At 34.3% G+C, this 15,031-nt stretch overlaps 1 protein-coding gene across 1 annotated transcript in view; it reads left to right on the forward strand.

Moving 5' to 3' along the window:
* The window catches only part of LOC126688395 (actin-related protein 2/3 complex subunit 4), a 51,015-nt gene extending 36,669 nt beyond the window's left edge, over window positions 1-14,346 (forward strand). The window contains exons 5-8 of the mRNA XM_050383066.1: window positions 212-286; window positions 8,564-8,668; window positions 11,331-11,420; window positions 13,917-14,346. Coding sequence (XP_050239023.1) covers window positions 212-286; window positions 8,564-8,668; window positions 11,331-11,420; window positions 13,917-14,006 — 360 coding nt within the window. The 3' untranslated portion in view covers window positions 14,007-14,346. The remainder of the gene's footprint in view (window positions 1-211; window positions 287-8,563; window positions 8,669-11,330; window positions 11,421-13,916) is intronic.
* Window positions 14,347-15,031: the final 685 nt, after the last annotated feature.

A 15,031-nucleotide genomic window follows, 5' to 3' on the forward strand; every position in this document is an offset into this window, starting at 1 on the left:
AAACAGGAGAGATTTGGACTTAAGTAAAATCCAATTGACTTCCTAAATTAAAATAAAATTTTCTTTGCACTTACCACATCAGTCACAAATGACCTTTATAGTTTTTCTATGCCTTTACTGACCCATAGTGTTGAACTTTTGTTATTTGTTATTGCTTCACTTTTTTGATTTCTGCCCAAGGATTATATTTTATGTGTGATTGCTATTGCAGGTTTTGATATGTCGAAATGAGGCTGAGAAATGCTTGATAGAAACATCTATCAATTCACTGCGGATAAGCCTCAAGGTGAATCCAAGTTATATTTTTGATGTTTTCTTGTGCTTACAGAATGAAATGGTGGCTTGACATCATCTGTTGCTTTCTTATGCTTGAATAGAACAAATACACAACATTATGAAAGTATATCTTTCCTCCCATAGTGGTGATCTACATTTTCTAGGATAAACTTAACTTTTGATAGTGGTCTTTTATGTGTAGATTTCTATTTAAATTATTTTTCCTTCTGTTGGCTGTAGGGATTTGTTGTTTCTATGAGTTGTTTGAATATTCAACTTTCACTTGGTTCAATCAATACCCTAGGGTGCTTAATCGGAAGTCTTTAGATAATCATTCTGGAGATAAAATTTAAGGATCAAGGAATAATATATTATCAAAAAGACCATTTCCGACATACCATTATCTCTTAAAATTTATAGTTTTACAAAAGCATTGCACTTAAATAGACTCCGTTGTATATACAGGTATATACAAGATAGATTGTAATATATATCAAGTTAAAAGTGGTGGGAATTTCAAGTGCTGTTGAAGAGGCTGTTAAAGAGATAATTTTAAAGTATTTTGATTGATCGAGTAATGGCTTGATTTCTGGTGATCGATCAAAGCAGATCGATTAATTGAGTTTTAAAGTTTGATCTCTTGGAGTGCAAATTTTGATCGATTGATTTCTTGGGAAAAACAGTCTTCTGCAAAAAATTTAGATAATGGTGTTGAGTGTCTAGTATGCTTTGTGAACATTAAAATCAATCCAAGTGACTTTCCAATGGTGCCTTTTGAAGGGCGATAACCCCCTGGCTGTAAATAGTAATCCATATTCATTTTATGGGTGCCTTTTCTCCATTTTCATTGAAATTCACTAGAATTCTCTAAGATTGCTTCATGTAGAATTCTTGATTTAGTTATCTTAGGGACAAGTTTGCAATAAATCCTTAGCAATATCAGTGTGGGGGCAAATATTGTCCAAAGAAAGCGATTAATCGTGCCTCTAAGCCCTTGTTTTTTGATTAATTCTTGCTCTTTTCATAGTTCATTGAAGAAAATTTTCCAACATACTCACAATTATAGTCTGATACTCCCCTCAAGAAAACATCTTTGAGATGTTGAGAAAAGGACTAATACCCATGATTTGTTTGAGAAGTAAAATTTTATTAATAACAGAAAAATCGAGTCACCCAAGTATACAAGAAGAATACGACTGGGGACCATACAATCCATTATGCAAATTACTTAAATCTATCAAATCTGTAATCAAACAAAGAGGTTGACTACATAAAATAGACATTTAATCCAACAAAGTTCTAAAGAAAAGAAAGTTGTAGATCAGGAATAGCTCTTTCTATATCTTCAAAGCATCAGTTATTCCTCTCTCTAGAGACACCCATAAAGCAATGGGGTGTGGCCATCCACATAGACCCAGTCCTATGATGCCCAAAACAACCTTGCCAACTAGCTAATAATTCAACCAGACTTTGGCATCACCCAACAAACTCCAAATAAACCGAATACCATCGACCATAACTCTTAAGCAATGGGGCAATGGAGTAATAAATGATCTACTGATTCCCCGTTACATTTGCATTTGCACATATAGCACCAATCCAAAGTTCACACATCTTCATCTTAAATTGTCATTAGGGCTCTCTCCCAATGAAATATCTAGGTCTTCCTTTGGGTGCTAAATTTAAGGATAAGACTATATGGAATCCTATTCTAGAGAAAATGGAGAGGAGATTGGCGGGTTGGAAACGCTTATACTTATCCAAGGGAGGTAGAGTCACCCTAATCAAAAGCACCCTATCTAATTTACCCACTTATTTTCTTTCTTTATTTCCTATTCCTGCTAGTGTGGCTAACCGAATTGAGAAGCTCCAGCGGAATTTCTTATGGGGCAGTTTTGGAGATGATCCTAAAATTCATTTGGTTAAATGGGCTACTGTTTGTTCTCCTATTTCTTCGGGTGGCTTAGGGATAAGGAAGATTAGACTTTTCAATGAAGCTTTTCCTGGGAAGTGGCTTTGGAGATTTGGGGTTGAGGAAGATGCCCTTTGGAGGCAAGTGATAGAGATGAAGTATGGATGTGTGTGGGGGGGCTGGTTTACCAGAGCTGTGATTGGCCCTTATGGTGTTGGTTTATGGAAAAATATCAGTTAGGGATGGCCTTCTTTCTCTTGCCATATTCTATATGATATTGGTGATGGGTCTAGAGTGAAGTTTTGGCAAGACCGGTGGTGTGGAGAGACTTCTCCTGCTGTTAGATATCCAGACTTGTTCAGATTTTGCAGGAATAAGGATGCTAGTGTGGCTGAGCTTATGATGTCCACTAATGGTGTCCTCTTTTGGGATGTGAGATTCATTAGGAGTGTGCATGCTCGGGATTTAGAGGCTATGTCCGACTTCATGGTATCTATTTATGGTTCGCCTATAAGGGGGCGAGGTGAGGATAAAATGTGTTGGATTCCTAGCAAAGTTAAGAGTTTCTTGGTTAGTGATTATTATAGAATTTTAGCTGGCACCGCTTTCTTTGGGTTTCCTTGGAAAAGTATTTGGAAGAAAAAGATTCCCTCGAGAGTAGCTTTCTTTGTTTGGACTGCTGCTTTAGGAAAATGCTTGACGATTGATAATTTACGTAAAAGGAAGGTGTGGATTCTGGATTGGTGCTACATGTGTTAGAGAAATGGTGAATCGGTTGACCATTTATTTCTTCATTGTCCTTTTGCTTCGGATCTATCGTCTATGGTTTTGGGCCTTTTTGGAGTTTCTTGGGTTATGCCGCACACTGTTCTGGGGCTGTTATGGTGTTGGCAAGGCAGCTTTGGTCGTCATCAAAATGGTTATATTTGGTCCATCATTCCTCATTGCTTATTGTGGTGTCTTTGGAGGGAGAGGAATAGTAGATGTTTTGAAGATACTGAGAAATCTATTTCGGACCTCAAGCTTCTCTTTTTTAGAACTTTAAGGGATTGGTTGTTTGCTTTGCAAGATAAATCTTTCCCCTCTTTTATTGATTTCCTAGACTCTTGCAATTTTTGTATTTGATTTCTTTTCCCTTGTACACTCCCTGTGCACTAGGGTGTCCCCTTTATATCAATATATCTTATTACTTATCAAAAAAAAATTGTCATTACTCAAGATTTTCCCTAGGGCTGCAGTCCACACAAAGAAAGTAACTCTAGAAGGGACCTTCGGTTTCCATATGCTTTTCCAAGGAGAAGATTTGACATTAGAATGAAGCAAAACCTGATCGAAACCACTAACTTGGAATCCTTTTCCCTAATCTGGTGCCCAACACCATATTTAGTATCATGAGCTTTTCCAAGGAAAAGATTGGACATTAGAATGAACCAAAACCTGATCGAAACCACTAACTTGGAATCCTTTTCCCTTATCTGGTGCCCAACACCATACATAGTATCATGAAGTTCGCAAAAGGCTCCAATTCTCAATCTTGCATAGCCCTTACAAAACTAACATCCTATTAGAGAACTCCATTAATAAACCTTAATAAATCAGCTACATTTGCAATAAATCAGCTACACTCGCCTCCTTTGCTTGGCTAATTGTAAATGAATCTGGAAAACATATGGCAAGAGCATTCTCTCCACACCATCGATCATGCCAAAACCTCACCTTAGATCCGTCCCTGGCCCCAAAATGAATGCAACAAGAGAAAGTGGGCCAACCCCATCTAATATTCTTCCATAAACTTACTCCATAAGGACTAGGAACTGGATTGAAGCACCAGTATACTTCACCTCTATTACTCTCCTCTAAAGTGCATCCTCTCAATACCAAACCTCCACAATCATTTTCCTAACAAAACTTAATTAGAACATCTCAAATTTCTAATAGCCAATCCACCAGCTGAAAGAGGAGACCAAACCTGATTCCAATTAACCAATGAAATTTTGACTAATCCCCTAACTTACTCCATAAGAAATCTTGTTGAAGCTGTTCAATACTGTTTGCCACCTCAATAGGAATGGGAAATAAAGAGAGGAAATATGTCAGTAAGTTAGATAGAGTACTTTTAATTAAAGTAACCTGATGCACATGTCTGTACTTATGGTTGTGTTTAGAAAAGACACGATTATTGATGATTTGTACATCCAACCCTAAGTTATTTGGATGGAGGTGTCAAGAACCTTGTAGCGTAACTAGCACTTCCTAATGTTTCAAATGGAGATGTCTAAGGTTGAAATCCCCCCTCCCCAACTATTGAATTATAAGCAAAAAGTTATTAGGATACAAGGTTTTGTTGAGTACTATTGTAGTAACTGAAAGGAACTTGTTATTAAGGTTACATACATGGTTTTTAAAACTCGACCAGACCACCTGGTCAGACTAGGTTAATGGGGAACTGGCCATCAGTCCTGTTTTTAAAAATAAAAATTCCGGAAATCTCTTTTTTGGCTATGAACATTCAAACCTTGGTCAAACTGTTCAGTTTGCGAAACCAGACACAGGTTTGAAAATTTTCTACCCATAAAATTTCGTAAAAAATGGCCAGTGTTGATCTTTTTTGTCACCATATGAAGCTCCACCATCACTAGATCTCATCGTTTAATTTCTGTTAGAAGGGTCTGATATGTTTATTTTTTGGGGAAGAGAGATTGAGAGGGGAATGGGATAGAGATGAGAGTAGTGTAGTGAAGAGAGACTGGGGGATTTGTTATGATGTGTTTGGTGAAAGAAAAACTAAGAGGCAGGGAGTGAGAAAGAAGAGGCAGAGTGAACGAGAGGGGAAGTAAAAAAAGAGGGGGGGGGGTCATGATCTGTTATTGGGAACTGTGAATGAATTTTTTTTATTAAAAAAAACTTTAAAAGTCATGCTCATGATGACGTGACCTTTTATTTTATTGCCCCCTGTTTTCTTATAAACTTGAATTGCCAGCTGTTTAAGTTTTGATGTATTATTTTTGTATAATTACATTAGTATATTAGTTTATGAGATGTTATCATGTTGTACAAATTTACGAAAATATTTTAAATAATAAGGAAATATTTTTCATAAATTATGAAAAATATCGTCTTAGTTTTAATCAAGATATATTTTGACCTCTATAAAAACTATTTTAGTTAAAATTGCTAAAATTTTCACATTTAATTTTTTAATTTCATATTAATTATTATTAAAATAATTAATATGTCATCACTGTTTGACCTCTGGTTGAACCCCGGTCCAACCTTAAAACCTTGTACTGGTTTAGTTTTTAATACCATGCTTACATATATAGATAGTTCTAGTGGAACTTTTAGATTCTGCTATAGTGCTATTTGAGTCAACTTTGATTTTTGTATGCACACAATGCTATATTGGTTTATGATATTCAGTTAATATAAATAATTTTGATGTTAAATGATAACATAAAGATCTTGGAAAGGTTTAAACCTAAAATATGCGGAGAGGATTCCTACTTTCATAAACAGCCAAAGCAGACATAATCTGAAAAGGGCCTGAAGTGCATCTCTTTTTTTGATAGGTAATAAGAGTAATATTATTAAAAAGAAAAAGAAAGAAAAATACAGGGTGTTCAAGATGGTGAAAAAAAAAAAAAAAAAAACAAACAAACAAAGAAATCATGATTCTACTCTAAGAGAAGAAGTAAACTCCATGATAGAAGAACAATCCAAGAGGCCCCAACATTTAGACCAATAGAAAAGAGTCTGTTGGCACAACTGAATCAATGATTTCTCACTATTCTCGAAAGAATGACAATTCCATTACATCCAAATGATCCACATCAAACATCTTGGGACCAAATTCTAGATATATGAATTATGCTTCCCAACCCATTGCCACCAACAAAATAATAAACTAGCTATGGAAACTGGCATGATCCAATGAATCCCAAAAATTTGAAGCATATGCACCCACAAAGAATGAGCTATAGGACAAAGAAGAAGGAGATGGTCCACAGTTTCCTCATTGCAACAACACATACAACACCAATTTGCTAAAGAGAGAACCCTAAGCATAAGATTGTTCAAAGTAAGAATCTGAGCATGAGTTATTGTCCACATAAAGAAAGCCACCCATTTAGGTACCTTGACTTTCCAAATGCCCTTCCAAGGAAATAAGGATGTAGGACCACCCCGAATCTCCTAATAAAAATATGAGTATCAAACTTCCCACTTCCATTAAGGTACCAACGTACCAACATAGACTGTCACTCCTAACATCCCTAGGAATACAAGATTGAATAAAATCAAGAAAAGAGAAAGCATCTCTAACTCTCAATCATGAAAATCCCTATAAAATCTCAAGTTCCAAACACTCTCAGTCCCATTTACCTTATGACACAAAACCTCAGAAAATAAAAGCTTATTTTTAGAATACTCAAATAACTCAGGATAGAGGATATTAAGTGGATTATCTCCAACCCACCTATCATGCCAAAACAGAATGCAAGTACCATCACCCACCATGAAAGCCATATGCTTAGAAAAACTCTCCCATCCTTCACTAATACTTTGCCATAGACCACAACTATGATCTCTTGAATACTTTAGTACTCCACCCTCCTTTGCCCACTCCATATGTAGAGGCAATAAACCTCCGCCCCAGATGAGTACCTTCGTTACCAAACCTCCATAACTATTTCCCTAATAATGCTTGATTAAAAGACACCAACTTCCTAATCCTCAATCCGCCCAACTCATAAGGTAAGAAGGCCTTTTCCCAAGCCACCAAAGAGTACTTGAAACTCTCCTATGATGACCCCTATAAAATATTTCTTTGAATCCTTTTTATTCTAGCTACCATAGCTTTTGGAACGGTAAACAATGAAAGATAGTATGTTGGAAGACTTGAAAGGGTACTCTTCAACAAAGTAAGTCTTCTGCCCTTTGATAAATAGAGTCGTTTCCAACTCGATACTTTCTTCTCCATCCTTTCCAAAATAGGATTCCAAATATAGGTTGTTTTATACGGAGTAACTAAAGGCATTCCCAAATATTTCATAGGCAAACTACCCACCCTACAACAAAGGATATTGGTCAAAGCATCTAGATTACTTACCTCCCCAAAAGGAACAATCTCACTTTTCCCCGCATTAACTTTCAAGCTTGTAAAAGCTTGAAAACAAGACAAAGCCAATCTAATAGACGACAATTGCTCCCTAGAAGCATCACAAAATAAAATGGTGTCATCAACTAGCAGGAGATGAGAAATACGAACACCAAAAAAGTTGGCCGGTCCTACATTAAAGCCACGAATAAGACCGCTGTCCTCAGTTTTTTTATTTTATTTTTTTTAAAACTTTTTAAATTTTTAAATTTTTAAATTTTTTTAAATTTTATTTTATTTTATTTTATTTCAGAATCCTGTTTAAGACCTCTTTAATCAAAAGGAAAAGAAGAGGGGACATGGATCACCTTGTCTCAAACCTCGAGAGCTTCCAAAAAAACTAGCAGGAGATCCATTAACTAAAATAGAGAAGCGAATTGCAGTAATACACGCCTTAATCCACCGCCTCCATCTCACCCCAAAACCCATCCTATTCAAAAGATAGAACAATGCATTCCAATTCACATGATTGTAGGATTTTTCTATGTCTAGATTACAAACCACACTTGGTGTATGACTCTTGAATCTACTATCAAGGCATTCATTAGCAATAAGCACTGAATCCAAAATTTGCCTACCACCAACAAAAGAATTTTGAGACTCAAAAATGAGTTTGTCTAACACCACCCCTCAATCTAGTAGCCAACACCTTAGACAACAATGAAACATAGTATATGAGGAGTTCATTCGACAAAACATAAAGAAACATGTAATTGTGCCCAAAGTAAATCTTTGTTCTTGTTGATGTATTAGTGCTTGCCTCAGTAATGGAAGCATCAGGTCATCAGGTGTATACCTCATGATCTTTACACTTCGATGCAATTTTTGAGAGATTTAAACTTGCAAAGAACATTGGATGTATTTTCCACTTGTCTGTATAGAAGACTCTTGAACTTCATATAACATTTGCCTGTGATGCAGTGGTTAACGTAACTCAGAAGTAAGTTTGTATACAGTTTCTTCCAAACCAAGAGCAACTTATATTTGTTTGAATTTGCTCAGAGTTTCCTCATGTCATATAATTCAACTTACACTTGGCTCATGAAAAGCATCATTGATTGCTCCAGGAATAGCGTAATTGTTGTCTTGTTCCTTTCTTTTCCAGGATAGGTTACCAGTTTTTTTCTGAATTTGGACATGTGTATAGGATCATAAATGTATAGTTTGCAATCTTTGGTCTTTCTCTCATTTTCTGAATTTTCTTCTTTTCCTGTTTATAGGTAAAGCAGGCAGATGAACTCGAAAACATACTAACTAAAAAATTTCTTAGATTTTTATCAATGAGGGCAGAAGCATTTCAAGTATTGAGGAGAAAGCCAGTACAGGTATGTATGCACCCCTCTCATTGACTCAACGTTACACTTTACTTAGCATATACTGTTTCTTGACTAGATAAAGGAATTTTCTTAATGGGTCTTTGTATTGGGTTATACTGTCATAATGACAGCACGCTTGTCGACTGGGGTGATGTAGGTCAGATGCTTTCGAGGGCTCTGATATCAATTTGATTGATCATATAAAAACCTTTATAGGCTACTGCTAATCTTTTTCCTAGAAAGACTAGGGCTCATAAATGACAGAATAATATTTAAAGGGCTTCTAAACCAAGGAGGAAACTACTAATGCAAAATAGAAAGAGTACTCAAAACATAAAATAATATTCATGGTATTAATGCAGGACAATCAAGAGAAAAATAAAAGAATAAGGAAATTAAAAGATAAACCCTAAGAATCAGCACCTAGGTGTTGCCTGGAAACAACACCAGGCGAGAAACTTAGGCATCCGCACCTAAGGTGTTAGGAATCAACACCCAACGTATAAGAAAATCTATAATTTGAAATTTGATTAATCATTCATCGCTTCTCCAAAATATAACCATCTAGAACCCTTTCCTAGAGCTTTTTGGAATAAAAGATGAATCATTTCTAAAACTGAAAATAATACTGAAACTAATCCCTATCTAAACTCAAATCTAATCCCTATCCATATTCACTCCCGGTGCACTAAGGTGTTCCTTTTTTATCAATATATCTTATTACTTATCAAAAAAAAAAAATCCCAATCCATATTCAAAAATAAAGTCTACAATTATCCAACTTCCTATGAGATAAAGACAAAAATCTGAAAATATAAATTCTAAAATAATTTTGGTTTTGCTCCTGCATCAATGGGCCTCTGTTGCAGACCATTTTAGCCCAATCTAGAAAATCTGGAAACTACCCAGCTATGCCTACACTGGTCTAGCAACTATTTAACTTTAAAAAACTTAATACTAAGACTCAACAAATATTAAAGTAGCCTAGGAAGGTGCTAATAATTCCCCACATCAAAACTAACACGATTGTGGTATATTTTGGTGTTTGATGTTGCTTTTCCTCAAACTCTGTTTGCTGTATCCTATGGGCATGGGAATGTGTTTGCTCAGATCTAAATTATTTCTTTGTGTATGTTAAGCTGGTTCAAATCTGTGTTCCAGAATAGCCTACTTTTCCTTATTGAATAATTTTTGCTATTTTTTTTTTCTCTATTGGTTCATTATGCTGGGTCCAATGAAACCTTTTTCTAACCTTGGAAATGGAGAACTTCAGCATTACTGGGCTTTGAAATATCTTAAAATTCTTGTTTCCATACTTTGCTGAAGATTCACGGTCCTCTTTATATTCAGGCAGTGAACGTTGGACATAATTGTGTTATCATGTTGATTGTCTTGCTTATTTAGTCCCTGTGCTAGTCCATAGTCTGTATTTGCTTATTTCAGCATATGAATAATGTCCACCATATACTACATGAAGAAACACCAGTTACTCTTGGTCATTGTTTATCCTATTTTAATGCTTATGTATATAAAGGTGTAGACACTGGTTGTAGCCAATGAGCTCTAGCTCAACTGGTATCTCCTCCCCATATGAGGTCTAGGTGGGGGGTGAGACTGTGAATTCCAGACCTATTGGATGTGTCACTTACCAATTTAAAAAGCATAGACACTGGCTGTAGTTTTTTTTGTAGAATGAAGTATTCAAACTCAAATTAGATGTAATTTGTAACCCCCTGAAAAAATCTGCATGTATTGAATTTTAATTAATGCTCCTTTTATCAATTCTACTGTTTGGATAGAACTCTGAGATCTAGTTAGAATTCAGAACCCTACGTCTCAGTTTGCATGTGCAACAGAATTTTTATATTGAAACTGCATTAATTTCAATCATATCTTTTAGAAATTAAGTGGAGGTCTTGTTGGAAGAAGGCAAGTTTGTATAACCTTTTTCATGAAGAAAATGTGATGCTTGGTGGAGACTTTGAGCATGTTCTATATTGCACCTAAAGGAGATCAACTTAAATCCTTTAAAATTGATTTTCAGCTGAAAAATATGAAACCAACTATAGAAATGTTAATTTATAATCTTCTGCAAAAGTAATAAACTACTTGTTGCTGGCCCCTTCAGTCAACCAGCATAATCACTGCTTCATACATTTGAGATTGTGGAAGCAAGTTAGGTTTGAAGCTGTTCCGTGAGAGGATGGTGTAATACCCTATAGGTAATGTTTATGTTTTTTTTAGTGTGTGCGTACACAGTTGAGCTGATGCAGTATATTTGCAATAGATACATTTGTTTATGGCCCAATAAATTGCAATCTCCTTGAGGCTCTTGGGAATGTGAAATTCTCAACAAACTGAGGTTGCTCTGGAAAATTTGATGTTGTAGATGTGTTTCTGCAAATGATGTATCAGTTTACATCACTTATTGCCGAATCGAAGAGCATTTGAACAAAAATTGGCTTTGATTTGCTATGTGTGCACTCGCCTAAAGGTCTTTATAACTATACTTCAAATGACTAAATGCGAAATTATCAGTCTCAAATATTTTTTTTCTGTTGTTTTTACTAATTAATAGTATTCCAAAGCACTATTTTTGCAAGATGTTTTTCAGATGACATTCAAATTATTTATTTTTCTTAATTATACGTGTTGATGCTTTGATTTACAGGGTTATGACATTAGTTTTCTGATAACAAACTACCATTGTGAGGAGATGCAGAAACACAAACTCATAGACTTTATCGTGCAATTCATGGAGGCAAGAATTTGTTTTACCCATAACTTGCCTTTTCAATTTTCACTTGATTTCCTTCTAGGAGATGGCTGTTGAATGCATTCCTCTGAATTATTTCTTGTTAATTGACTAAGCGCATAGCACTTGAACTCTCCAAGTTTATCATAATGATTTAATGAAGTTCTTTGTTTAGGATATGCAGCCATATAACTTGTGTTTAATTCAAATTTGTTTTTCTATATTCTTCATATATACTTGTATGAAAATAGAAAACTATTCCAGACATGTTCTGATTGGGTAATAAATTCTTTTTCCATTTTGACTGTTGTTTAAATGGATGGAGTCACCTGCCAAGAAACCTCTACTGAATGGAATTCAATGGATTGGCCAGATGATTCTACAGTCTGCCAATAAATATGCTGAACTCCATCTAACAAAGACTTGATTTTGTAACTACTTTCTGCTGTGCATATGAAGCCATTCAGCTGTTTTGACTGACATATATTGATTAATAGCTTTAATATGAATTAACTCTACTGTTCTCATTGTTTAAACAAGGGTTTTAATATGGTACATTGTTGTTAGCCTTGGGTTGCTGGCCTCAACAAGAAAACAACGAAAAACCTAAAGTTCAAAGCCAAGCAATTTTTTTCCCATACTTGAGTTACTCTCTGAGCTTTGGTTCTTTAATGTAATTCCAGCCATTCCTTTGTATGTAGTATACATATTGTACAAACTACTAACTATTAAATTACACCATATTTGAGCCTTTGATACTACCTCCTATTAAGAGCAAGCTACAGTTGTTCTTTATTGTTTCTTGAAAACATATCTGTATTGCGGCAGTAGTGTTTGTTGTTATTGTCAAAGCACTTCTTACCGTAGTTTTAAAACCCGCACCAGACTGCCCAGTCAGACCAAGTTAAAAAGGAAATGGCTCAAGGGCTGGTTTTTTAATCATAGAGAACTGGATATCATACATTTATTGTTTAGACCGATTTGAACCTGAGAAGAGCTCATTAATATGTCCAGCTAGACAACCCCTGGACTATGCACTTTATGATGAACTAGAATGGAAACTAATAAATTTAAAGTGAATAAGAATGAATTACATACATTAAAAACTCAAATGACATGTAAGCAATAAAATAAATAAAAAATTCATATTATTTTTTATTTTAATTAATATATTTATTATATTCCATCATGTTATTTCATTGTAATTAGGCCTCTTTAGAAAGAAAATGTATAATTAAACTCATAAATGTTGATTTTGATTTAATGCACTTAAAATTATTGTGACACCAAAATTATTTGTTTGTTCACGTAACTATTATTATTCTCTAATATGATAGTTGTGAAAATATACTCGAAAATTATTTATATTCTCTAGATTTTTTAATCAAGATTTTTCATTTTTTAATTTGTCCTATTTTTATATTATTTAATTACTAAATTATTTATGATGTTATCACAATCTGAGCTTCTGTTGAACCCTATTTGTTCATCCTCAAAACCTTGAACCTTTTTATTTTCCAGTTCTTTTAATGGTTCGGTTTTTAAAACCATGCTTCTTACCTATAGAAATGTGCAACTATATGAGGAGGTTTGCAAGGCCCAATCTTGGACTTATATTAGCTAAGTTATTAGATTGCCTAGTTATTTGGATCCTGAGATTTCTGTTTTGGTTTGTTGGTGGTGCTAGTGGGTGCTTTTGGTGGGTGGGTGGGGTGTGTGCCGGAGTTGTTACAAAAGACAATCGCTTGCCTGTGTTGCAATTTACTCATTATGTTATTGTGTTGGAGGATGGTTTGCAATCTATCCTCAGTAATTGTACCTGAAGCTTTGTGCTTAAGACATTAGACCTCAGCATCATACTTAAAGTCCAATCATGTCTGATACATGGTGCAAAACTTTTCATAATTAGCTGATTTGGGCTACCTGTTATGGACCAATTATAATATCTGATAATCACTTATCTTGTTGCCATTAGGAGTGTCGAGCATATATTGGTGTCTAAATCCATCTTTCAAGATGTGATACTTAAAAAGTACTGTTACCAGGGTGTTGGTTGTTTTGCTTATACAACAATGTATTGGACCTGAATATTCCAGGCCCTTAGGAGTTTCAAGCTCTAGCAGATGGGACAAAATTACTTTTCAAAGAAAATCTTCTTCCATCTAAAGGAGATACTCGGTTATTCAGTATTGGACCATCCATAGCAGTTATAGCAATTCTAAAGTTATTCAGTAATTCCTTTTGACTATCACCCTGTTTTAGCTGATCTCAATATCGGGGTTTTATTGTGAATTGTGGTTTAAAGTATTGCTCCCATTGGACTGCTTATCTCAGGATATGGGTCAAACAATAAATATTCCTTTTTGTTCTGTTTTTGTTATTTTCTTTGATGCTGTTTTACTCTTGTTATACAACTCACATGTGCATACGTGTATGTTATATCAAATATGTTTTCTTGTTATATTTAGGTTGATAGCTTTCCAAATTCTTTCTTCTCCACAGGATATTGATAAGGAGATAAGCGAACTTAAAATGTCAGTGAACACAAGGGGGAGGCTGGTGGCTACAGAGTTTCTGAAGCAATTCCTATGATACTTTCAGGAGTGCACCCATCTTTCTTAAAGTCCTCATGATATAATGACAACTATGAAACAATTCATCTGATATTTTCAGTAATGCACCCACCTTTCTTAGAGTCCTCATGACATAATAACAAGCTATGCATGTGTTGAGAGAAATGCGATCCTATACTTCATGTTTGTTATCGTACCTACAAGATGTATTATTTCTTAATTTTTTTTTTTTTTTTTTTTTGGGACTTTGATTGGAAGAGTATATTGACTGGGGATGAAAGTTTGTCGTGAGGTTTCTTGTGAAAGTCCATATATATGCCAAACCCACTAAAGATTAATTGTGCTTTACCCACTTTAAATATTGTCTCAATTTTATCCGTCCTTTCCCTAAGTTATAAAATCTACCAATGTACTTGGGAATATACAAATTATCTCTTGCCATTAATAAATGGACAAAGTTTACCTATAAAATTGATTATAACTGAAGGTTACAACCATACAAATTTTTTTATTTTTTTATTTTTTTATTTGAAGTGCATTTGGATTACATCTTCTTCTATATCTTCCATGCTTGCAAAATTTAAAAAAAATTAAAGATTAATAGCTATATCATCAATAGATTGTTTAAATTGCAAAATTTTGTAGTTTAAAATTATGTATAATATATAAGTTTATAGATTATATTCTAAATAATATCCGATTGATACAAAATTTGACATGTGTGTATTAAGAGCGTAAAGAACATACAATTTAATGGTTAAATTTTCAAAATATATAGTAATATTTATTTTATTAAGTAATGTTGTAGCCTTAGGTTACAATAATTTTTGTAGCTAAATTTTGTTCTTAATAAGTTCCATTAAATTAAAATGTTTTAGTGGAAAATGTAAAATTTTAAATTTGTGTTACACTAAGAACATGTAATTTAACGATTAGATTTTCAAAATATGCAGTAATGTTTATTTTATTGAATAATATTATAGTTTTAGGTTACAATTAGTTTTGTAGTTAAATTTTGTCATTAATAAATTTCATTAAATTAAA

Source organism: Quercus robur, chromosome 6 (assembly GCF_932294415.1).
Source record: "Quercus robur chromosome 6, dhQueRobu3.1, whole genome shotgun sequence".
Taxonomy (NCBI): domain Eukaryota; kingdom Viridiplantae; phylum Streptophyta; class Magnoliopsida; order Fagales; family Fagaceae; genus Quercus; species Quercus robur.